Source organism: Dermochelys coriacea, chromosome 25 (assembly GCF_009764565.3).
Source record: "Dermochelys coriacea isolate rDerCor1 chromosome 25, rDerCor1.pri.v4, whole genome shotgun sequence".
Classification (NCBI taxonomy): Eukaryota; Metazoa; Chordata; order Testudines; family Dermochelyidae; genus Dermochelys; species Dermochelys coriacea.
In genome coordinates, this window is record NC_050092.1 from 278,533 (window position 1) to 302,299 (window position 23,767).

Sequence of the window (23,767 nt, forward strand, 5' to 3'; positions counted from 1 at the left end):
TATTTCTGCAAAGTGAATGTGGCTCAGAAAGCCAACTACAGTAGAAAGTCCCCCTCTGTTCTACCAGCTAAGGAGAAACTGTCTCGTAGCATGAGGTTCACAATAATATTTCTTTAGCAGTTAAGAGCCCTTTTCTGAGGATCTTGGTCCAGAAAGGTACTAGAGTCTCAACTATCTCCTACTCTGAACCTCACTCTAATCAATTTGACATGATGGATTTTAATGATCCTATTGGGATCCAGAAAGTGGGCGGGATCCACAGGACCTGGAAGTCAAGTGATTTCGGGGGACAACTAATAAAATAACAAGAACAGGAGTGCGGTCAAAGATTTAAATGATGCTGGGTGCTCTGATGTAACCCTGCCTCCAGATTTGTTACCAATCCTTGACATTGAGCTCTGCAGGTGCACTGCAGAACTCATACCAGGCTGCTATAGCTTAGAGAGATTGGGATTCTGCACTTTAGCATTGACACTATCCCTTTCTACCAACCCAACCCCTCACATGGGCTGCTCCAGAGAGCAGTTGTAATTTGCCAGTCAATATAAAGTGCACAAGCTCCCAGCTGATATGGTCAGATTCTAAGATATGTGACCTGAGGTGGATTTGACTGTTGCCAGTAGCACTGGCAAAGGCAATGTTATTCTCTACAAGTGCTCTGGGTCATCATATTGATGGTCTAATAGTAGGTTATACTATCCATCCATCTAAATACTTATACCATGGCTCATCACATGGTATATGAGAGCCTTTCAAAAGAACAAGAACCAGTTAGTTCTCCACACACTGATCCAACTCTCTTCACCTATCCACGTCAAGGAACAGGGTGGGATAGTTGTTATAGCTGATTTTAAAACAATTTCTGTCCCATGGGAAATTCCAATATTTCATGTTTTCATCCTCAATTGGGACAAAAAGTCAAACTATTAGAAGAAAAGTTCAGAAAAAATTTGATTTGGCAATATCTGACTATTAAAAGTTAATATTAACCAGTGCCTGCTTGAATTGCCCTGGTGCCTCCTAGGAGCGTGTAGTTCATCTGCCTCATGGCCCCATTCTTCTTTATGAGCCAAGGTCCCTGCTAGACTAACTCTCCCATGATGCACCATGATACACTGCAGCAGTTTAGACAGATATAGATTAACTCTGAATCCCCCTGAAACTATGTTTTAAATTTTCCATTAGGAAAATGGATAGTTGTAGGCAACATTGACATTTTCCATGGAAAATGTCGATTTTCCAGAAACCACATTTTCCATCATTAAAAGGAGCCAAAGTCATGGAGAAGTAGTGATTCTTATTCTTTCACTCAGTCCCACAAATGTAGAATGAAGATGGGGCAGAGGAGATAGGGGAAGTCTCATTTCTGGGAGTTTTCTCAGCAACCCTGGGAGTCATCCTTCCTCACTGACTTCCATCTCCAAATGGAGTGGTGGCCCCACATCAGAATCCATATCTACATCTGACTTGGTCTTTCACCTTCCCCTCTACCCTCTCTGCTTGCAAACATCTCTATGCCTTCTTCACCACTGCCATATATGGTTGGCATGCTCTTCCAAGATCTATGCAAAGACATGGCAGAGTTAAGGTTCTGGTGCACAGTCAGCAGGGGAGGTGCCTGGTTGTTAGAGAAGGCAGACATGCACTGTTGAGTAGCTTAACTTTTCATTTCCTTGCTTTGGTAGGTTTGCAGCAGGTATGTTTCCAAAGTTGTGTGTGTGTGTGTGTGTGTGTGTGTGTGTGTGTGTGTTAGTCTACATAAGTCTGTAGGACAGAACCAGTTTTGTGGGTTTTCTGCAGAAGCCCTAGTACGTTTGTGAGTTCTATAACATAGCATGTTATACAGGTAAAACCCCTGTCAATTACTGAAAAGTATCACAATTACAGAAAAGAAGAACTTAAAAAAAATAGATGGCACAGCTTTGATCAAGAACTAGCAAAAGCTTATAAAAACTAAAATCCGACACCTCTTCTCCCTGAAGTTTTACTCATATAAACACGCTATTGAATTAATCTGCAGCTTCACATATGTATTCAGAGATGTCAACACTCTAGTGACAAAAAGGGAGATTTAGAAGCCCCCACTCTTCAAAATACAGAGTCCATGCAGCTAAAAAAACAGTAATTCTATTTCAACTCCTACCTTAGCAAGACTACATAATCAAGTTCCAATTAAAGAACAAAGTTTACCTTCAGAGCCATGCAAAATCATGTTCAATGGAGCACCCAGACCAAGTTGTGCTTTCACGTACATGGAGAGCATTGTTATTATTGATGCTGCATGAGCCAGAAAGAATTCTAGCTGACTTTTATATGTTATGTTGAGTTTACAAGGCTGGTTTTCCAGATTAAAGTTGATAGGATAGGCACAAGAGCAGCAAATTAGTCTCTAAAGAGCTTTTATTTATTCACAATTGTTTTGAAGTTTTCCCATGTATCATGTATGAAGTTTAGAAATGCATAGTTACAAGTCAACAAGAAGAAATCACAAGTGGAAGTATGAGTATGTATGCAAGATGCAAAGTAACCCAGTACTACTAGACTGCCTGCAGTAGAAAATTAAATTTTAATAAGCGCATACAGGACAAAACCAATGTTCCTTCCCCGTGGTCCAATCTGGTATATAAAAGAAAATAGGTAACTTCAGTAGGTTTTAGGTCACTCAGCCAAGCCTGAAATTTTCTGGGGCCACTCAACACAGATGTCTCTAGGAAAGACTGACTTTACAAATTCCACCAAAGGCACGGTTTGGAACAAGAGCCAGAAATTGATAAGATTCCCTTCTTAGCTCTGGTGTTTATAAAGAATGGTAACAAGTTAGTAAATACTCAAATTAATTTCCCTATAAGTATCCGAGTGGGCAGCCAGATAAGAAATCACTAGTACAGAGCCTAAGATGCTCTGTGGAATGGTTCCTGCCTATAAATTCTGCTACATAGAGGAAAGAAAAGAGAATTGGAAAAGACAGACCTGAAGAAGAGCTCTGCGTAAGCTTGTCTCTCACTAACAGACATTGGTCCAGTAAAAGATATTACCTCACCCACTTTGTCTCCCTACTATGAAAACTTGGTTTTGGGGGTATTTAGTTAGTCTTTTAGATCCAATCTTCATGCATGCCTGCTGGCTACCATTACTATTAGTTCCAAGCAATCATTTTAAACCCAGAATAGAGAAAGGGATGTCTGTACCATTTAAGACTTCAATTTGAACAGTGACTAGAGCAGTAATGAAGTTTTTCTTTATTGAACAAAATTAGATCTTATTTTGCAGTCGTCACGCCGTGTTCCTGCTATCACCGGTGGCAAATGACAAAGTAAAAAGGTCAAGGTCCTTCTGCCCCTCGTAAAATGAACATTAAAAAAAACAAACAAACAATCTATTCCCCAAAATGGGAAGGTTTCTCATACACTGTTCATTATCTCCAATGATTTCCAACCTCGAGGCTTCAGTGAGTCTCAAGAAAACGTTAGCCCTCCTGCTGCTGAATGAAAGGGTTTGGAATAGCTTCCATTCCATCCTGTGGACAAATAAGAACCACAGATGTTCCTCTGCAAACCACCAGTCCCAGCTGACGGGTATCCTCTGTTAGTTTGTATTGGTCATCTGGATCTGAAAGTAAACCACCCAGGAGGGCTTAGGGTTATAATGACAACATAAAGAAATGAAACAGAATTCAACCAGCTTCAAAGACGTACACAGCTCCCTCCACCCCCATCCCCAGGTTTCTCTGAATTATTTTATAGAGATTAAATTTCCTCTATCATTCTTCATAGAATCATAGGACCAGAAGGGACCTGGAGAAGTTATCTACTTCAGTCCCTTGCACTAATGGTAGGACTAAGTATTAGTCTCATAACTTCTGATTCCTACTAGTACCTCTTAACACTAACTTTGTTAGTCTTCTTTTCTTTCTATATTAAACTCATTTGCACATTAACTATTCTCCTCAAATCTTTACCATATTAGCAAGAGTGTGTCTAAGTTCTAAGGCCCAGCATGTTGGTTCTTAACCTGTGAACGACTGGTATTCAGGAATTTCAGGTGATTGAGGGCTGGGCTGTATCTAATTATCCTCAGGATCTCCGAGCCTGTGGGAATCCAAGTGTCCAAAGAAAAGACCCCTCAAGCTAATAAAAAAATGTCTAGAGAAGTATGTTATAAAAAAACTGGGTGATCAATAAGGAATATTTGTTACGGCACATGGGTTCTGTAATGGAGGAAAGAAAGATCACTGAAAAAGATTTTAACTCATTCAGAACTGGCAGTTGCCATAGCTGTTAGTAACAATGACAAGACTAGAGATTCCTTTTTACTCAGTCAGGTAAGCTGAGGACTACAAAAGAAATTCCATTAGTAATTAGAAAAACAAGAATACATGGTAAAATCATCATGGGAAAGTATTTTTTCCCCTCCAAGAACAGGTTTTTGATCTCATAACTTATTAAAAAAAAACAGAAGTTTTTCTTGGAAGTCAGGTTGTGGAGTGCAGTCTATCAGCATCCCACCAGAGAGCGAGGAAAGAGAAACAGAGGCCAGCTCTCTCCCTTACATAAATGTGGTAACGTATCTACTCTTTCTGTATTCTGCATAGTGCTGTACTAATCTGATAATCTTTGACGAAATAATTCCAGGGGAGCCTGTTATTTGACTATCGTGAGTCGTTAGTAACTACAAATGTGCAACATACCTTAAAATGAAGTTATTGATAACTGAGGATTCAAAGCTGCACATATCCTGTGCTATGACAATGACCATGTGTGACAGAATGCACCTATGCCTACACACTATTGCAATAATGTTTGCACCAAGTATGTCCTGCAAGAGATTGCTTGAAAACTTGTAATTTACTTGTCAGTGTTCTGATAAAGCATGTGTGACAACATTGTATGTGAAGTTATAAGATTCCATTGTATGGTGTTATTAACATATGTTCCAAACTGAGGCTGGCTAACGGGTCTGTCTCAAACAAAGGAATGTGTGCTCTGTTTAATTTGCATTTAAGCAGTAAACAGAGTCATCATATAGGAAGGGTACACAAAGAAATCCCAAATAGGTGAGGAAAAGCAGAAGGGAACATTCTTTCCTTTAGACCGTCTCCTGAATCTCAGCTGGAAATGTTTTCTAAGAGGGGGACTGACACTATAAAAATGAGGGACAAACACCCCAAGGCACATCATCTCTCTCTCTCTCTCTCTGCCCATCAATATACTGCACCAAAAGGAACAAAGGAAGCAACCAGTGAACTGGGAAAGGGGTTCTGACCTAAGAAGGTGGTCTGTAAGACTGCTGAGAGCATATGATGAGAAAAACTTCGCTTTGAATTTAATATAGTTTAAGTTATGCATCAGTTGTGTTTTAGTCTTTATTTTTCTTGTAACTATTTTGACTTCTATTCCTCATTACTTGTACTCAACTACAAAAAGATAAAGCGTGTAATAAATTTATCCTATTGTTTTATCTAATCCAGTATGTTTACACTGACGTGTCTGTGCATATTATTCCTATTAAAGAAATACAAATTTTATAGGAATTTGTATGGTCTTAGGAGAGGGCTGGGAAATACAAGACATGCATGCATGCATGCATGTAGGGGGCAGGGGGGAAATCTACAACTGGGAGTGCGGTGGGGTTACCCTGCAGTAGAGCCAAGTGCGCGCACGCACGCGCGCCCACACACACACGAGTGACCTGCAAGGTGCAGACTATTTGTGAGCAGTCCACACTAGAAGCACCCCAGGTTAGCGGGCAGGGATTGTATCCTGGGTACATTCAAACTTGTCAAATAAATATATCATAAATGGAAAACAAGGAGAAGTTGACAGTAATTAATATAGATCAGAAGTTAACTGTAAATAAAAAATTGATAACGGAAGCAAACGGACACAAGGAGAAATCTATGACCAGCAGAGTTAAGGACAATAAGGAGTGTTTTTTTAAAACTATTTTATGAACAAAAAGAAAAATCACACTGTCATATAGAATAAATTTAATCGCAATGTTACATTCCAAATAATAAAATAGTAGAATCTCCATCCTTAGAGGTTTTTAAGGCCTGGCTTGACAAAGCCCTGGCTGGGATTGGTCTTGCTTTGAGCAGGGGATTGGACTAGATGACCTCCTGAGGTCTCTTCCAACCCTAATATTCTATGAATACCAACTGAAATTTACTGAATATTTTTGGATGTTTTTCTACATTTTCAAATATATTGATTTCAATTACAACACAGAATACAAAAAGTGTACAGTGCTCACTTTATATTATTTTTATTACAAATACTTCACTCTAAAAATGACCAAAAAAATATTTTTCAATTCACCTCATACAGGTACTGAAGTGCAATCTCTTTATCTTGAAAGCACAACTTAGAAATGTAGATTTTTTTTTTTGTTATATAACTGCATTTAAAAATAAAAAATGTAAAACTTTAGAGTCTACAAGTCTACTCAGTCCTACTTCTTGTTCAGCCAATTGTGAAACAAGTCGTTTACGTTTATGGGAAATAATGCTGCCTGCTTCCTATTCTCACTTTCTGGTGACATTGTAAACAGGCATTTACATGGCACTTTTGTATCTAGCATTGCCAGATCAGCATACGAATGTTTAGCCTCTTCATGCTTTGTCCTCTGGAATGGTGGCCATGCTTCCATGCTGATGACACTCATTTAATTTAAAAAAATAAAAAATTAATTTGTGACTGAATTCTTTGGGGGAGAATTATGTGTCTCCGGCTCTGTTTTACCTGCATTCTGCCATATATTTTATGTTATAGCAGTTTCAGAGGACGACCCGGCGCATGTTGTTCAAGAACACTTTCACTGCAGATTTGACAAAACGCAAAGAAGGTACCAATGTGAGATTTCTAAAGATAGCTACAGCACTTGACCCAAGGTTTAAGAATCTGAAGTGCTGTCCAAACTCTGAGAGGGATGAGGTGTTGAGCATGCTTTCAGAAGTATTAAAAAAGCAACACTCCTATGTTGAAACTACAGAACTCAAACCACCAAAAAGGAAAGTTAACCTTCTGCTGGTGGCATCTGACACAGATAATGAAAATGAACATGCATCCGTCCACACTACTTTGGATTGTTATCAAGCACAACTTGTCATCAGCATGGACGCACGCCCTCTGGAATGATGGCTGAAGCATGAAGGAACATATGAATCTTTAGTGCATCCGGCACGTAAATATCTTGTGACGCTGGCTACAACAGTGCCAAGTGAATGCCTGTTCTCACTTTCAGGTGACACTGTAAACAAGAAGAAGGCAGCATTATTTCCTGCAAATGTAAACAAACTTGTTTGTCTTAGCGATCAACTGAACAGGAAGTAGGACTGGGTGGACTTGTAGGCGCTAAAGTTTTACATTCTTTTGTTTTTGAGTGCAGTTTTTTTTTTGTACACAATTCTACATTTGTAAATTCAACTTTCATGATAAAGAGGTTGCACTACAGTACTTGTATTAGGGGAATTGATAATTTTTTTTTTACAGTACAAATATTTGTAATCAAAAATATAAAGTGAGCAATGTACACTTTGTATTCTGTGTTGTAATTGAAATCAATATACGTAGAAAACATCCAAAAATATTTAAATAAATGGTATTCTATTATTGTTTAACAGTGAGATCAATCACAATTAATTTTTTTAATTGCTTGACAGACCTAATTTTTATTAATGACTTGGAAGAAAAACAAAACCACCAATAAAGTTTGCACGACAGAAAAGTTGGAGGAGTGGTAAATAAAGAAGGTCACTGATTTAGAGAGATCTGGATCAAACTGGGCGCCAGCAGACACTATGCGTTCTACTATGACTAAATGTATGCATCGAGAAGGCCATACATACAAGATGGGGGACTCTACCCTGGGAAGCAGTGACTCTGAAAAAGGTTTGGGGGTCATAGTGGATAATCAGCTGAACATGTGCTCTCAGTTGCACGCTGTGGCCAAAACAGCTAATGCTATCCTGGGATGCATGAACAGGGGAATGTTGAACAAGAGCAGAGAGGTTATTTTACCTCTATATTTGGCACGAGTATGATCATTGCTGGAATACTGTGTCCAGATCTGGTGCCCACAATTCAAGAAGGGTGTTGATAAACTGGAGAGGTTCAGGGAAGAGCCATGAGAATTATTAAAGGCATTAAAAAAAAACCACCCATGCCTAATAGTGATAGACTCAAGGAGCTCCTTCTGTATAGCTTAACAACGACAGTTAAAGGATGACTTGATTACAGTCTACAAGTATCTACTTTGGGAACATATATTTAATAAGGGACTCCTCAATCTAGCAGAGTAAAGTATAACATGATCCAATGACTGGAAGTTGAAGACAGACATATTCAGATTAAAAAAAACACGCTTTATTTCCAAACGATGAGAGTAATTAACCGTGTTGTGGTGGATTCTCCCTCACTATTTTTAAATCAAGACTGGATGTTTTTCTAAAAAGATCTGCTCTAGGAATTATTTTGGGGAAGTTCTATGATACTATGTTATTCAGGAGCTCAGACTAGATGATCACAATGATCACTTCTGGCTTTGCAATCTATGAACTTTACTTTGAAGGACATACCATTCAGATCCCTCAAATGGCAGAAATGAAAAGCTCTTATCAAATGAGACACCCAAGAACTGGTGTCCAGATGACAAAAGAACTTCCCAATCCCTAAATCCAGACAGATTCTAGGAAGAGTATAGAATAGTCCAAAAACTACAGGAAGACAGACTTTTCCATATATAAATTCCACATTCACCCAAGAATTACATTTGCACATCCCTAGTATTTAGGCATAATGGAGGAGGGAGAAAAATTGTTCTCTTTAATCTCTGAGGATACGACAAGAAACAATGGGCTTAAATTGCAGCAAAGGTGGTTTAAGTTGGACATTAGGAAAAGCTCCCTGTCAGGGCAGTTGAGCACTGAAATAAATTGACTAGGGAGGTGGTGGAATCTCCATCATTGGAGATTTTTAAAAGCAGGTTAGACAAACACACCTGTCGAATGGTCTAGGTAATACTTAGTCCTGCCTCGTGTACAGGGCTAGATGACCTCTTCAAGTCCCTTTCAGTCCTACAATTCTATGACTGGACTGCATCAGACAATCGGTAGGGGAACATTCTCTTGTCTGGATATTGCAATATCAAATGCTATACTTTTTTGTAGTCGCCACACTTAGCAATTATTTATTTATTTTTTTAAGTCTACTTCTGAAAAATAAAATTTTATTCTAAAACCATGGCCAACTGGACAGATGATACTTTGTGACACAAACATGCATTCTTTTGACCCTATGTACCCCCCTGGAAGTTAGATAGGTCATGAGCATTATGCTGTATCGTAGGATATGCTAAAAAACAAGGTAAAGATAACAACACTGCAAGAGTTTTGTTTTTAAACAAAAAAGGGGAAGCAGGGGTCAGCTGTAGTGGATCACCTGTTTGTGCTGATGGTAATTTTACAAGAGTGCCCCTGGGTTCATAAGACAGCTAAGACCGGAATTTTCAAAGACAACTAATGAAATCTCAGTAGGTGCTGGATTTTTAACTCCATTTAGCTTCTTTGAAAATCCCAGCCTGAAGTGTTAAAGGCATTTTGTGGGAGGAAGTGATGTCACGCAATTAGGTGCTGTGAATCAATGTCATAGGTAGTAAGATGATCTGCCCCTTAGCAGCGATTCCTGGTTAAGACTACGTTGTAGTCATGGGTATTTTTAGTAAGAGTCATGGACAGGTCATGGGCAGTAAACAAAAATTCACGGGCCCGTGACCTAACTTTTACTAAAAACACCCGCCCTGACTAAAACTTGGGTGGGGAGCTGCAGGTGCTCTAAGGGGGGGGGGGGGGGGGACAACAGTCCAGGAGCACCATGGGTGCTGGGGGAGGTGGCCCAGGAACTCTGCTGGTGCTGGGGGAGAAAGGGGGGGCCGCGGAGCGTGTCCCACGATTCCTGTTAGTGCTGTGGAAGGGAGGGCTGCAGCATGTGACCTGGGACCCTGCTAGTGCTGGGGGAAGAGGGGACTTCCTGACAGGACTTCCTACCCGCTCCATCCCTGCAGCTCCTAGGTGGCGGAGTCAAGGGTTCCGCTGCTCCCACCACAAGTGCCTGGCTGCTGCAGCTCCTATTGGCCAGAGACCCTCCGCTGCCTAGAAGCTGCAATGGGGGCTCCTCACCCCGAGGTAAGCGCCCCTCCCTGTGCACTCCCCTACTCCTAGCCCTTAGCCCCCTCCGACACACCTGAACTGCTGCTGCTGGGCTCAACCGCTGCAGAAGTCACAGAATCCATGACAGACTTGCAGCCTTATTCCTGGTTATTCAGTTTGGAGACTAGGGCGTTTTATCTATAAGTGAATCCTTGACAATACAAAATCAGCTTCCACAGTTACTCTAAGCTTGTAGATGTTACATACCTCTCATATATTCAATAGTGCCATCAAGCACAAGGTTTAGAAGAGGGTCAAATCCTTTCAAGACTCCGCTAGCTGAAGACCACACACACAAAAAAAAAAGTTAGAAACTAAAATACACATTGCTTTTTTAGAAGACTGTAGCAAAAGGAAGAAAAATCCCAAAGCCAAGACGTAAGAAAATAACAAATTCCTAAATTCCACCCCGTCCCAAACTAGGAAGGGGAAACAAATGGGAGCAGCCACCAAAAACTGCTTGGTCTGGGAGAGAGAGGGAACGGAGAATGCCCTTCTCATCATGTTAAGATGTCATTAGTAAACACGCTGAAGCATGACAAGTTGCTTCTAGAACTTTCAGGTTATTCAGACAATTAAGAAACAAAAAAGTCATTTCAAGTAGTGAAACTTCTGCATTCTAGTTCTGTGGTCAGTAGATTAGTACAGCCTTTCATTCACAAAATGAACTGTTCATGTGTTAACTGGAGCAAAAAAGTAGTTGTTTAATAGGATAGTAATTATTTGACATCATCATAAATCAGAGTAGATTGTGTCTGTGGTGGTAAATGTTCATATTTTGGTTACCACCACCACCAAAAAAATAAAATAAATAAATAAATAAATAAAATAAAAATAAAAAAAGATACCCCACATACTAAGTCCCCCTAAACAGCCCAACACATCCCATCTCCTGTACATCTTTTCTAGAATGTACGCTCTTGTGGCATGGGCATTGCCTTCATGTTTTCATATTGTAAAGAGCCAAGTACCTGGTTCATGCTAATGTAGATAGATGATGATGATTTTGCAAGGCTGAGCAATGAATACATTATGCAAGATCACGAGTTGACTTTCCCACCTTGTAAAAGCCAGTTTTACCATTTGTATTACCATAATATCCAAGACCCCCCAGTCATGCTAAGACTCCATTGTGCTGGGCACTGTACAAACAAAGAACTAAGAAGACAATCTATGCCCCAAAGAGTTTATAATATAAGGCAGCAGACAAAACTGAGATAGACATAGAGTATAAGGAAATGACAAACCATATACTAGCCATCATGCTAGGCAGTAATATCACTGCACTAATGGGCTAACTATTATCAAGTTCTTTATAGGCATCACAGCAAAGGAGAGTTTTAAGGAGAGATCTGAAGCAGGATAATGAGACAGTTTTATGGGGGGTTTTGGTGAGCAACTCCCACAAGTCAGGGGCAGCATGGAAGAAAGCATGAAAATGCTTGTTTGAAAGTTTAACAAGTGGGTGATGGAGGCCGGCATCTTTGGGTAACGAGAGAGGTGAATCAATATTACGATACTGAATGAGAGATGATAGGTAGACCACGGATAGGTTGTCAAGGGCCTTAAAAGTGAAGACAAGATGTTTGATGTGTTAGAGAAAGGGAGTCATTATACCACAAATGTGTGATGATCTGCAAACCAGCGTTGTACTGATTGAAACTTACCTTCCCTACCACCTTGAAATTTTACTCGAATTGTTTTGTCAATGTATTTTGAGAGATCCAAGATGCTCTCTTTCTTCTTCTTCTCTTTATCCTGGGGGGAGGAGGGGGGGAGAAAGGAAGCAGAGCTAACATAACTAAAAAGTAAACCAGAACCATCTCTTGGTTACATGTTTGGCCAGTGCTTGGCACAAAGGGGTCCTGCAATACAACTAATTAATAATACGTTATTAATAGTTAGAAGAAGAATAGTGAAAGTGTGCCCTGCCTAATTGCAAGGGAGCTCATCAGCATAAACTACTGGTGCCTTCAAATTACAGATTAGCCCATGGAAACTGAAAGTCCCCATAAACATACCTTTGTTTGGATCTAGATAGACTCTTGCATGAATTTTAGACCACGCAAGATGCAACCTGCTTCATCAGGCAGGCCTTTCAAACTCTGGAGTATAATGTACACACCAAACCATCTACCCATCCCACCACGTAACACACTTGCCAAACTGAGGGAGTATTTAAGTAACAGCTTAATCTCTAAATTGAGCCATAAAACTGTGACACCTCAACACGCTAGGTTCAGGAATGACAGTAGTGATTTGCCGAGATAGATTATCAGAGTCTACATAGCTAGTCCAAACCCTTGGGTAAGGGGACTTTCCGCGTACTAGAGTCTTCTTCATCAGTGAGAACTTGAAAGTTACACGCTGGTTTGCTTTAGGGCGCCCCTCTGTGTTCCGCATTCATCTCGGCTTGCGCCACGCCAGTCACCTGCGGGGCTGCTGCTCCCGCCCGCGGCTCAGCCTTCGCCCCCGACACGCCGCAGCCGGGCTTTTGCCAGGGCAGGTTCTGGCCGCGGGAGCCCAGGCGGGCCCGACTCTAGAGAGCGCAGGGCCGAGCCCCGTGTGGCTGCACTCGCGGCTGGCCCCCGCCCCGCCCCGCCCCTCTCAAGCCGCGGGGGCAGAGCGCCCGCAGCCTCCTCCCGCTCGCTCAGGCGAGGGAGCTCCGCAGCCCGCTCCGCGAGCCGGCCCCGGCCCCGGGCCCGGCCCCGGCCCGTCCGCCACTCACCGCCATCTTGCAGCCCCCGAGCAGCTTAGCCCTCTGCCCTTTCACCCCGCCACTTCCGGAGCTTGGCTCACAACCCCGTCCTCCCATTGGCCGCTTCGCCCGCTTTGGCCCCACCCAGAGGCGGGACTTCCGGGCGGAGAGGCCGGGTTGCTGGGTAACGGGGCCGGAGCGGCGCTAGTCCGGGCTCTGCTCGCGAACAGGCGGGGCGGCGCCGGCGCTCGGGATGCGGGCGGTGCGGGCAGGCCGCGTCCAGCCTGGGCTGCTCCTGCTCCTGCTCCTGCTCGCTCAGGTGAGTCCCTGGCTCCGCCTCCCGACCCGGGCGCGGCTAGGCCCCGCTCCCCCTTCCTGGGCCCCGCGGCAGCCCCCGGCTCCGTTCCTCTGGGGCCGCCGTGCGGCGCGCCCCGCCCCGCCCCGCCCGGCTGCCCGGCTGCTGTCGGTGCGGGACTCCGCCTTCCGGCCGGGCTCCCCCCGCCCGCAGAGCCCCTCGCTCTTGGCCTGTCTGCGTCCCCCCAGCCCCTCGCGGCCTTCGGGCGGGCTCCAGCTGCCTCCCTGGCCCCGCCCCAAGGGGGCAGGCGCGTCCCCGACCCGTAGCAGGGATCAGCCAGGGCCTTGCTTACGGTCCCTGCCCCGGAACGGGGACTCGCCGCGCACCCAGCGGAGGCTCTGTTTCGCTAAGACCCGCACTTCCAGGCAGGCGCCCGGGGGTCACTGCCGCAGCCGGTAGCGCTGGGCGCTTCCTGAACAAAAGACTTCCGAGTCGGCAGGTACTTTCGGTGCCCAACGTTCAAGACCAGTCAAGCTGACACGTCCTCGTTTTGTAGGCAGCTATGAAAGCCATATCCCTGCACTACACAGAGACCGAAAATAAACTTGGAGACATCTGCAAAATGGGGTTCAGGCACAAAGACAGGCTTCTTCACCATACTGCAATAATAAAACTAGAGTAAGGCTATGTCCGTACTACCGCTTAAGTTGGTATAACTTCTGTCTCTCAGCCCTGGTCTACGCTGGGTGGCAGTCAATGTAAGGTACGCAACTTTAGCTACGAGAATAGCGTTGCTGAAGTCGACGTACCTGGATCGACTTACCGTGGTGGCGTCACGGTGGTGAGTCGACGGCCGCCGCTCCTGCGTCAACTCCGCTTGCACCTCTCGTGGCGCTGGAGTTCCGGAGTTGACGGGAGAGCGCTCGGGGATAAATTTATCGCGTCTAGACTAGACGCGATATATCGACCCCTGATGTATCGATCACTACCTGCCAATCCGGCGGGTAGTGTAGACCTAACCTCAGGGTGTGACTATGTCACCCCCTTAAGTGGCATAAGTTACACTGACCTAAGCACTTGTGTGGACAGTGCTATGCTGGCAGAAGAGCTTTTCCCGAAGATGTAGCTACCGCAGCTCTTTGGGGGTGGATTAATTAAGTTAATGGGAGAACTCTCTCCCATCGGTTTAGAGCGGCTATGCTAAAGAGCTTACGGTGGTGCTGCTGCATCGGTAGCCTAGATGTGGGAGGGAAGAGAGACCATGTCTATTAGTAAGCCAAACTGGGACTTCAGTAAGTCTCTCTTGCCCATCATGCCATATACTTTTTGGGATTACCTATTACAGTTTTCTTAAGGCTGGTCTACGCTACATAGGTAGACATAATGCAGCTTATGTAGACCCAATTATGTCAGTGTCTACACTACAGCCTTCCTCCCACTGACTTAAGTGCCCTACTACACCAACATAATAACTCCACCTCCATGAGAGGTGTAAGGCTTATGTTGGTGTCCTTGGGTAATGCAGTGTCTGTGTAGACACTGTCCCTTACATGGGCTGTCTTGTCACTTTCACAGCTTCTGCCATGAAATTGACAAGAAAGCTCCTGCTTCCCTGGAGAGCTTGGTGGCTGGACCCTGCTTGCGGCTGGGAGTCAGGGCCAGAAGCTGGGGTGGCTTTGGATCCCTCTCCCAGCTGGGAGCCAGGAGCTGGGGCTGCCCACTGCCTGCTGGGAGCCCAGCAGCCTTGTCAATTTCACAGGGGGAAACAAGGGGGCAGCCCCTGGGGACCCTGTGAGGCAGCTAGCCTCCCAGCAGGGAGCTGTCAGTGGAGCTGAGAACCAGGCTCTCAGCTTCCCACACTGTTCCTGTTAGGTTGGTGGAAGCACTCCTAGTTAGGATGTGCACCACTGTCCCAGGGAGGATAGTGTGGACATTCACCACCGCAGTAATTACTGCGGTGGCTGTAAGTCAACCTAATATATGTCAGCTTGTACTGTAGATGTACCTTTAATGTTGACAAAACCATGTCTTTCTCACAGTTCCTGAAAACATAGTCTTCCTGTCCCACTCATGGGAGTCCTGCCTGTGTACTCTGCAGAGAAGGTGGTGTGGATCAGAATACTTAATCCTGCATAAGCACACCAGTGGAAATTTTTTCTTGATGTTGTGTCCTGAAATTCTCAGCCTTTTTACATTTTCTAACAAGCACCTTCTTGCTTTCTCCCATGCTACCCGTCACATTTTGGAGGAGCTCCCAATAAACATCAGCACAACAGACTAATTATTCTCCTACAAAACCCCCTTAAAAATTGTCCTTTGCTGTGATGCCTACAAAAAAAAACCCCAAACAAATGACAATGGTTAGGTTGCTGATGTGCTGAGACCACTGCTTATGGTACTGACCATTATTGTCTCTGTTTCCTTATACTCCCCCAGCTGTCTGCAACCATTTGTTGTACAGTGTCTTATACTTAGCCCATGCCTCAAAGAGCTTACAGTCTATCTTTTTTGTTCTGAGTTTGTATGATGCCTAAATACAATGGGATCATAATCAATGTTCCCTCTAATTTTTTCCATCCATGTGCTGAATGAATTTTGTTATGGGCACCAATATCAAGGTAATGGGCAGATGCGTGCCACCAATAGAAACAAAAAACCTAGATATAATATATATTTTTAAAAAGTTACCATAGGGATAGGTTTCAGAGTAGCAGCCGTGTTAGTCTGTATTCGCAAAAAGAAAAGGAGTACTTGTGGCACCTTTCCACTGAATGCATCCGACGAAGTGAGCTGTAGCTCACGAAAGCTTATGCTCAAATAAATGTGTTAGTCTCTAAGGTGCCACAAGTACACCTTTTCTTTTTACGGATACAGACTAACACGGCTGCTACTCTGAAACCAGAGTATATATGTGCATTGCAGGAAGTACCAAGCAGTAACAACAACACAAATATGTGTTGGGAGGTGAGTGTGAAAGAGACAGAGTGTGTGTGTGTGTCTAAGTAAGAGAGAGAAAGAGAGATAGAGACAGAATGTGTGTGCATTGGCTGTTGGGGAAGTCTATGAGAGACCCTGCGCTGTCTCTTTAAGGCACTCACACCAGAAGGCTCAGGCTGAGCTCTCTGCTCCTGAGCCCTGTCCCTCCTCCCCTGCTCTGCAGAGATGGGGTACATGGGCAGGGGGGGCACCCTGACATCAGTGCCCTCCTTCCCTTCCAGTATTCCCACTCTGCACAGCAAGCAGGAGGGTCCTGGGAGCAGCTGGCCATGGACTCCAAGGCAGAGGGCAGGAGCAATGCACACCTGAATGCACAAGCCGCCATGTGTGGCTCTGCTAATCAAGTGCACGGCACTCCTGAGCGGCTGCGTGACCACACAGCTCTGAGAGAACACAGGTCATAGTCCATGACTTGGGCTTCCTAGGTGCTATGATAATATTAATAAATAACCCTACTAGCTCATTAAACATACATCAGGGGAACTGTTAAGGGTACAAAACAGCTGGTTTCAGTCCTACTGATTGTCATCATGAAGCAAGTTTTGTGCAGATATTGTCTCTTGAGTAACATCTGGATATAATGAGAAAAATCACTCTCTTTGCCTTCTTATTATGACCTAAATTCTCCTGGAATTTTGTTATGGATGTTCAGAGAATAGTATCAAGTAAAACAGATCCTGCCTCAGTCACAGTTCAGGGCAACTGCACTTTTATTTCCCCTCGGGGTCCAGCAATGGCACCCATTCTCAGGCTTCCAGCTCCCCAGCTGTTGCCTTTCTTGGTGGAGCTCCTTGTTTCTCTTTCTCCAGCTGGAATATTTCCAGGCTGCACAGTTTCCTGCCTTCACTGTGTATTTCCTAGGACAGACAGGTTGCCTAAAGACACTGTTTGCTTTCTCTTTAGAGATGGTTAACAAGTATGATTGCAACAGGTATGTTGCCACACATCACTTCCTATGCAAGCCTACTTTATTCCTAAAGTGAAAAGCATTACAGAGAGAACATTAAAAACAATAGCAGAACCCACATGCATGCTATTAAACTTATCAGAATTACCCCTACCCCTAACAGGGATTCTGGCAGGAACAGTCCTTCAAACTCTCACCCAAAGGAATTCTGAAAATCTGGGGGGGGGGGGGGGAGGAGAGAGAATAGTTAGGGAATCCAAAGGCTTGATGATGGAGGGAAGTACATTAGCATCCATCCTCTCTAATAGATAATGTACATACAGTGTGACAATAACACATACTGTTTTAATACAAAGATATTAACCCTAATTCAAGATTCCCCTGAGCTAATGGCTCTTTCACTTAGGGCAAGTCAGTTTCTTAGCCAACAGTACACAAGGGAGTAATGTGCTCAGCATCACATCCAGCCAGCTTTGACTGTCCCCCATTTTGCAGCTGGCCATTCAGTGTGCGATCAAATGAGACTTGAACTCATAACCTTCACAATTGTTGTCAAGGATCTTAACTGCTCAGCTACCATACCTCAAAGCTAATACCGAACTGGGGACTTGAATTGTAGCCCCTCAGATTAAAAGTCTGATGCTATACTAACTGAGCTATCCAGACTCATTAATTCAATAAAGTTTATCTGAATTCCATAAGGTTTGTTCATGAAATTACATGATATTGTCAGTATGTCACCGGATCTTGTTATGGGTGTTCAGAGAATAGTACGAAGTAAAACAGACCCTGCCTTTAATTTAGATGTGTCAGAAGATCAAGACATGATATTCTGAGGAGCAAGCCATTGAGGAGAGAAGCTGGTAATAAACGTAAAAGGATGTTTTTTTCTAACTGCCAGCCTTGCAGATTCTCCCTGGGGTCCTAGAGTCAAGCCCAATTCTTACCACCTTAACTATCATCACGGGAACGGCGAACCGTGGCCGCTGGGAGTTGCGGGAGACTGCCTGCGGACGATCAACGTAAACAAGATGTCTTGCGGCCCACCAGTAGATTAGCCTGTTGGGCCGCGTGCTGAAGGGTTGCCGACCCCTGCCTTAATGCATCCTTAACTGAAGTTTTCCACAGACCATGCACAACAGCAGAGGACCAAATCATGGAAATAGTCTAAAAATGGACGTGCAGCTTACCTTTGTCACACATGTAGGTGCGTGCACACTCCTTGCAACTCTTTCTTGCGGTCCCTTTTGTTATCTCAAAGAATATTAATTATAGATGGCATGTGTATATTTTCTTCCTTCTTTTAAATAGTGTGATAGGTCTCACTAAGCTCTCAAACTGCAATTTGTGTGGTTTGATCAATGTCAGCTACAAATTAAGTACTATTGATTCACTGAAAGCATCAGAAATATTATATGAAAATAGGCTAAAAGAAGCAGGAAAAAGGAACAATAAATGAAGATTGAGTCCATGAATTATGGTAGGCCTTGGAGTACTTCTTGGTATAGGGGGATATGGCTTTAATTAGTACAGACCTTTGCGGAAATGGCCCTAAAACTCTTTCTGTTGGTGTACTCTGTGGCAAGATGGGCTGGTGCCAAACCAGGGATATGTGTGCTGTTTGTCACTCCATTGCATTTGGAAATCCAATTGCTTCAAAACCATCTATGGTCCTGCACATTACCAAGAATCACAGCCCTCTGTAGCCGGAGAGGATTAATGTCCCTGCATGCTTGCATGACAGTGGCCTCCATGGTGCGTTTCCCGACTCCAAATTGATTTCCTACTGACTGGTAGCAATCTGGTGTTGTAAGTTTCCAGAGTGCCATCGTCACTTGCTTTTCCACTGTCAGTGCAGCTCTCATTCTGGTAAAAAGAACAGGAGTACTTGTGGCACCTTAGAGACTAACAAATTATGCATCCGATGAAGTGAGCTGTAGCTCACGAAAGCTTATGCTCAAATAAATTTGTTAGTCTCTAAGGTGCCACAAGTCCTCCTTTTCTTTTTGCGAATACAGACTAACACGGCTGCTACTCTGAAACCTCTCATTCTGGTGTCCCTGTGCTGGAGGACTGGGACAAGCTCAGCATACAGATCTAGGAACATGGCTGTGCGCATCTGAAAGTTCTGCCAGCTGCTGCTCATCATCCCTAACCTGCATTACCCTGCGATGCAACCAGTCGGTGCTTGTTTCTCAGGCCCGGGCTCCACCATCTGCAGCTGCTCCATGAATGTCGCCAACAACCTTGAATTGTTTTTTGCTATGTCCTCCAAGGAATAATAATTTTCCCTACTTGTTCAGTTTTTCTTGCAATTCTGCAAATACTACAGAATTGTGCTCCCTGAGCTTTCAACGCTCATGACAAAGCCCTGGCTGGGATGATTTAGTTGGGGTTGATCCTGCTTTGAGCAGGGGGTTGAACTAGATGACTCCTGAGATCTCTTCCAAACCTAATCTTACTGTGATTCTATGACAATAGTGCAGAACTATGCAGGCTCCATGCTTTTGTCAGAGATGGCAGACCGTGAGGAGGGCCACGCAGGTTTGTGGGAATTTTAGGGGAAAAAAGGTGTAAAAATGATGAGGTATAGATAACACTATGGGATGGAGACAGTTGCAAACTGGAAAGTTGACCTCATGCTCCCAGTCACCCTTAGATGACTCATTTTCGCTTTATCATGCATTGCCAGAACTTTGCGAAAGGTAGGGCGCTAGATGGTGGTGAGTTGCACAGAGGGATACTGACTCAAGGTCCACTACACTCTGCATTGATACAGGTTTCAGACACAAGGAGCCATGTATGCAGTTGCACAAGCATTGTACTAACTGCTGTGGCTGTATGCTAATGTAATTCTGAGTCAATATAACTTGATCTCAGGCTTTGTGAATCTCTATCCTGTTCCAGGCACAGCAATACTCATTGTCACCAAACCTAAGTTTCAAAAGAAGGTTTGGCTTTTTTCAAGGTTTTTTTTGTATTTTGCCTTTCAGTTATTTCTCATAGTGGTGTAATCTTGTAAAATGAAGGAAGATTATACCTTGACAGCCATCTTCATGTTTGAGATAGGGTATCATTTTCACTTGAACATGTCCAATGTATTAGTAGAGGCTGCAGTTATTCATATTCTATGCAATAAAACTATATGGGAAAACTTAAGTTTACCTGAGAAAATTCAACGTACACAACAAGAAATTCAATGTACAGAACAGCTCTATTTTGTATACTGGGGTTTGGTTAGTTTCAACAGGTGTGGACTTGAGACAGCCTTTTTTTGAGACTTTTTCTTGAGACAGCCTACTTTTCAGCCTACAGAAAAGTACACAGGTAGTGTGTGCTTTTCTCAAGCCCTTTGCTAAGGAAAGGGAAACGATAGGTTTGGCAATATACAAAAACCTGTAGGAGAACACTTCAACCTCCCTGGACACACAATAGCAGATTTAAAGGTAGCCTTCCTGCAGCAAAAAAACTTCAGGACCAGACTTCAAAGAGAAACTGCTGAGCTTCAGTTCATTTGCAAATTTGACACCATCAGCTCAGGATTAAACAGAGGCTGTGAATGGCTAGCCAACTACAAAAGCAGTTTCTCCTCCCTTGGTATTCACATCTTGACTGCTAGAAGAGGGCCTCAACCTCCATGATTGAACTAACCTCATTATCCCTAGCCTGATTCTGGCTTGCATATTTATACCTTCCTCTGGAAATTTCCACTACATTAATCTGACAAAGTGGGTATTCACCCACGAAAGCTCATGCTCCAATACATCTATAAGTCTATAAGGTGCCACAGGACTCTTTGCCGCTTTTACAGATCCAGACTAACATGGCTACCCCTCTGATACTTCACTCCAATTTGTCCACATCTCTTCTGTAGTGGGGGGACCAAAACTTAATGCACTACTCCAGGTGTGGCCTCACCAGTGCCAAATAGAGGGGAATAATCACTTTCCTCAATCTGCTGGCAATGTTCCTACTAATACAGCCCAATATGCCATTGGCTTTCTTGGCAACAAGGGCACACTGCTGACTCATATCCAGCTTCCCAGTTCCTTTTCTGCAGAACTGCTGCTTAGTCACTTCGTCCCCAACCTGTAGCGGTGCATGGGATTCTTCCTTCCTAAGTGCAGAACTCTGCATTTGTCCTTGTTGAACCTCATCAAATTTCTTTTGGCCCAATCCTCCAATTTGTCTGGGTCACTCTGGACCCTATCCCTACCCTCCTGCATATCTGCCTCTTTTCCCCCCAGCTTAGTGTCCTCTGTGAACTTGCAATTAATCCCATTATCCAGATCATTGATAAAGATGTTGAACAAAACCGACCCCTGAGGCACTCCACTTGATATCGGCTGCCAACTAGACATTGAGCCATTGATCACTACCCATTGAGCCCGACAATCTAGCCAGCTTTCTATCCACCTTATAGACCATTCATCCAATCTATACTTTTTTAACTTGCTGGCAAGAATACTGTGGGAGACAGTGCCAAAAGCTTTGCTAAAGTCAAGGAACAACATGTCCACTGCTTTCCCCTCATCCACAGAGCCAGTTATCTCATCATAGAAGGCAATTTGATTAGTCAGGCATGACTTGCCCTTGGTGAATCCATGTTGATTGTTCCTGATCACCTTCATCTCCTCCAAGTGCTTCAAAATGGATTCCTTGAGGACCTGCTCCATGATTTTGCCTGGTACTAAAGTGAGGCTGTAGTTCCCCGGGTTCTCTTTCTTCCCTTTTTAAAATATGGGCACTATATTTGCCTTTTTCCAGTTGTCCGGGACCTCCCCCAATTGCCTCAAATTTTCAGTTTGTTTTCATACCACTTAATAGAAATCTCCCTCTTTTTTTAATGTAAATGAAGCTGCTGTAGAATTTCCAGTCTATTCCACCCCATTGCAGTCATCCTTCCTGCAGAATTTAAATCCAAGTTCATGCAAAGTACATAGAGCCCTGGCTGTAATTTCTACAGGTAGAATGTCTGTATTAAAGATGAAAGCGACTACAGTCTGCAGAACCATTTTGTGCAAGTTAAATGAAGGCCTCTGGCTCCTAGTAACTGGTTTGGGTGTCCTTGTTTCAATGATTGTCACCTTTTTTGTTCTGAGCTAAATATTCTCCATTTCAACTAAAAGTTGCCTCCTTAAGGTAAACCATTTAAATGAAAGTTACAATTAGAGCTTAGTGAATTATTGACTTTTTTGGTTTGTGGTTTTGAACTGAAACTGGATTTTTTTTTCCCCTCACCTTTTGGGGTACAGTCCAGAAGCTGACAAAAACCTTGGGTTGCTCAGTTGCTGTGGCTTATAACCTGGATACCAACAGCCAGCAGATAAGCATGCAGTATCCTGAGTGTCTGTGTGCTATGCAGCCCTGGTTCAATGCTCTGACCCCAGCAGTCTGCTTACAACACAACTCTAGTCTCTCTATCACCCAGTTACGTTATGCAGGGGTGACCTAATATTCCAAGTCCTGAATTTTCCCCAAAACCATCTGCCCTGAAATGTCCAGCCCTCTCCTGGAACAGCCCTCTCCTGGAAATAGTTTGTTTGTGCCTCTAAACAGACAAAATGCACAGCTTATCACTTTCACTCAAACACAGCATTGTCTTGGTTTAGATTAAAAGCAAAACAAGTTTATTAACAAAAGAAGATTAGGATTTCAAGTGAATTCAAGTCTAAAGGATAGAGTCAGAAATGGTTACAAGCAAATAAAAGTGAAAAATGCTTTCTAGAGACTAAATCTTAACAAAACTACAATCTTGGTTCAAAGTAAGATTCTTATCACATTACCTTTCAGCAAGATGGCTGACCCACCCCTCTCTTCAGGTCTTCCACAATGTCCAAAGTAAAGTTAATTTGAGGAAGGCTCAATGGATTCTTCTGGTGAAGGAAGTTCGATACTGATTTCTTCCCTGCTGGTGTTTCCTATAATACAAATTGATGTTTCCTGCAATCTCCTTCCCCTGCCCTGATTCTGAGTGATTATCTTCTCCTCTTGTTGTTTTGATGGATCTGTTTACCTTTTATGTAAATTGCATTCCCATTGTCTCTTAATGTACCTTGGAAATACCTTCAAGTAGCGAAACCACATTCCTTTGGCTAGAGTGAAAAAACTTCAGCCCTGCTTGGCAAATGCACTTTAAGACAATAATGCCCAATATGTTTCTAATTTTGAATTTGTCCTCCAGACACACAGCAATGATCAGTATGTTGTTAGTTTTCTAATGATAAATTACATGTTGCCTTTTAGATACGGGGTGTGACGTTAGTGAATTGGAATACACTGAACTGGTCAGGCCAGTTGAAACTCACTACCAGATACCAGTCATCCCCTCTGCCCTCTTGCATTGGGATGCTATTACGGTCATACTCACCAAAACAAAACAAAAAAAAATCTTTTGGATAGATTGAAAAATGTTGATTCAAATGACATTTTGTTTCAAAGGTTTTGAAACAGTTACAGATTGGCTGTACATCCATTTGAACCAGATAAAAATAAAAAGTCTTTAGCCTTTCAAGGCTCCCTCCTTTTTCTTTGTATTTCTAGTTGTCGCCATCTTCCTTTCTCTATCCAAATTCTTCTTTCTGCTTAGGCTACTGGTATTGAACCCATTTTTGAAGCAAGTGTCACGCACTAGAGTGTGCAATAGTATCCGAGGGGATTGTTGAG

General features: G+C 43.4%; 2 protein-coding genes across 10 annotated transcripts in view; one reads left to right on the forward strand and one right to left on the reverse strand.

Moving 5' to 3' along the window:
- Positions 1 to 3,216: 3,216 nt before the first annotated feature.
- On the reverse strand, positions 3,217 to 13,064 carry LSM7 (LSM7 homolog, U6 small nuclear RNA and mRNA degradation associated). 3 transcript variants are annotated; one of them, XM_038383609.2, is made up of 4 exons: positions 12,933 to 13,064; positions 11,872 to 11,962; positions 10,412 to 10,483; positions 3,217 to 3,609 (listed from the first exon to the last, which is right to left on the reverse strand). In XM_038383609.2, the coding sequence occupies exons 1-4, from the start codon at positions 13,017 to 13,019 to the stop codon at positions 3,467 to 3,469; spliced, it is 393 nt and encodes a 130-aa protein (XP_038239537.1). In that variant the 5' UTR covers positions 13,020 to 13,064; the 3' UTR covers positions 3,217 to 3,466. The 3 variants fall into 3 exon arrangements, with proteins under 3 accessions (XP_038239537.1, XP_038239538.1, XP_043358353.1); XM_038383610.2 differs by lacking the exon at positions 12,933 to 13,064 and adding an exon at positions 12,533 to 12,622; XM_043502418.1 differs by lacking the exon at positions 10,412 to 10,483.
- The window catches only part of SPPL2B (signal peptide peptidase like 2B), an 88,638-nt gene continuing 77,933 nt past the window's right edge, over positions 13,063 to 23,767 (forward strand). For 3 of the 7 annotated variants that reach the window (XR_005290204.2, XR_005290203.2, XM_038383608.2), the window contains exon 1: positions 13,069 to 13,221. Coding sequence is in view for 2 of the 7 variants with exons in the window: in XM_038383608.2 (XP_038239536.1) it covers positions 13,156 to 13,221 (66 nt within the window). In the remaining 5 variants the exon portion in view is untranslated. Of the gene's footprint in view, positions 13,222 to 23,767 lie in introns of all 7 variants that reach the window. The other 4 variants (XR_005290200.2, XR_005290199.2, XR_005290201.2 and 1 more) reach the window with 3 other exon arrangements.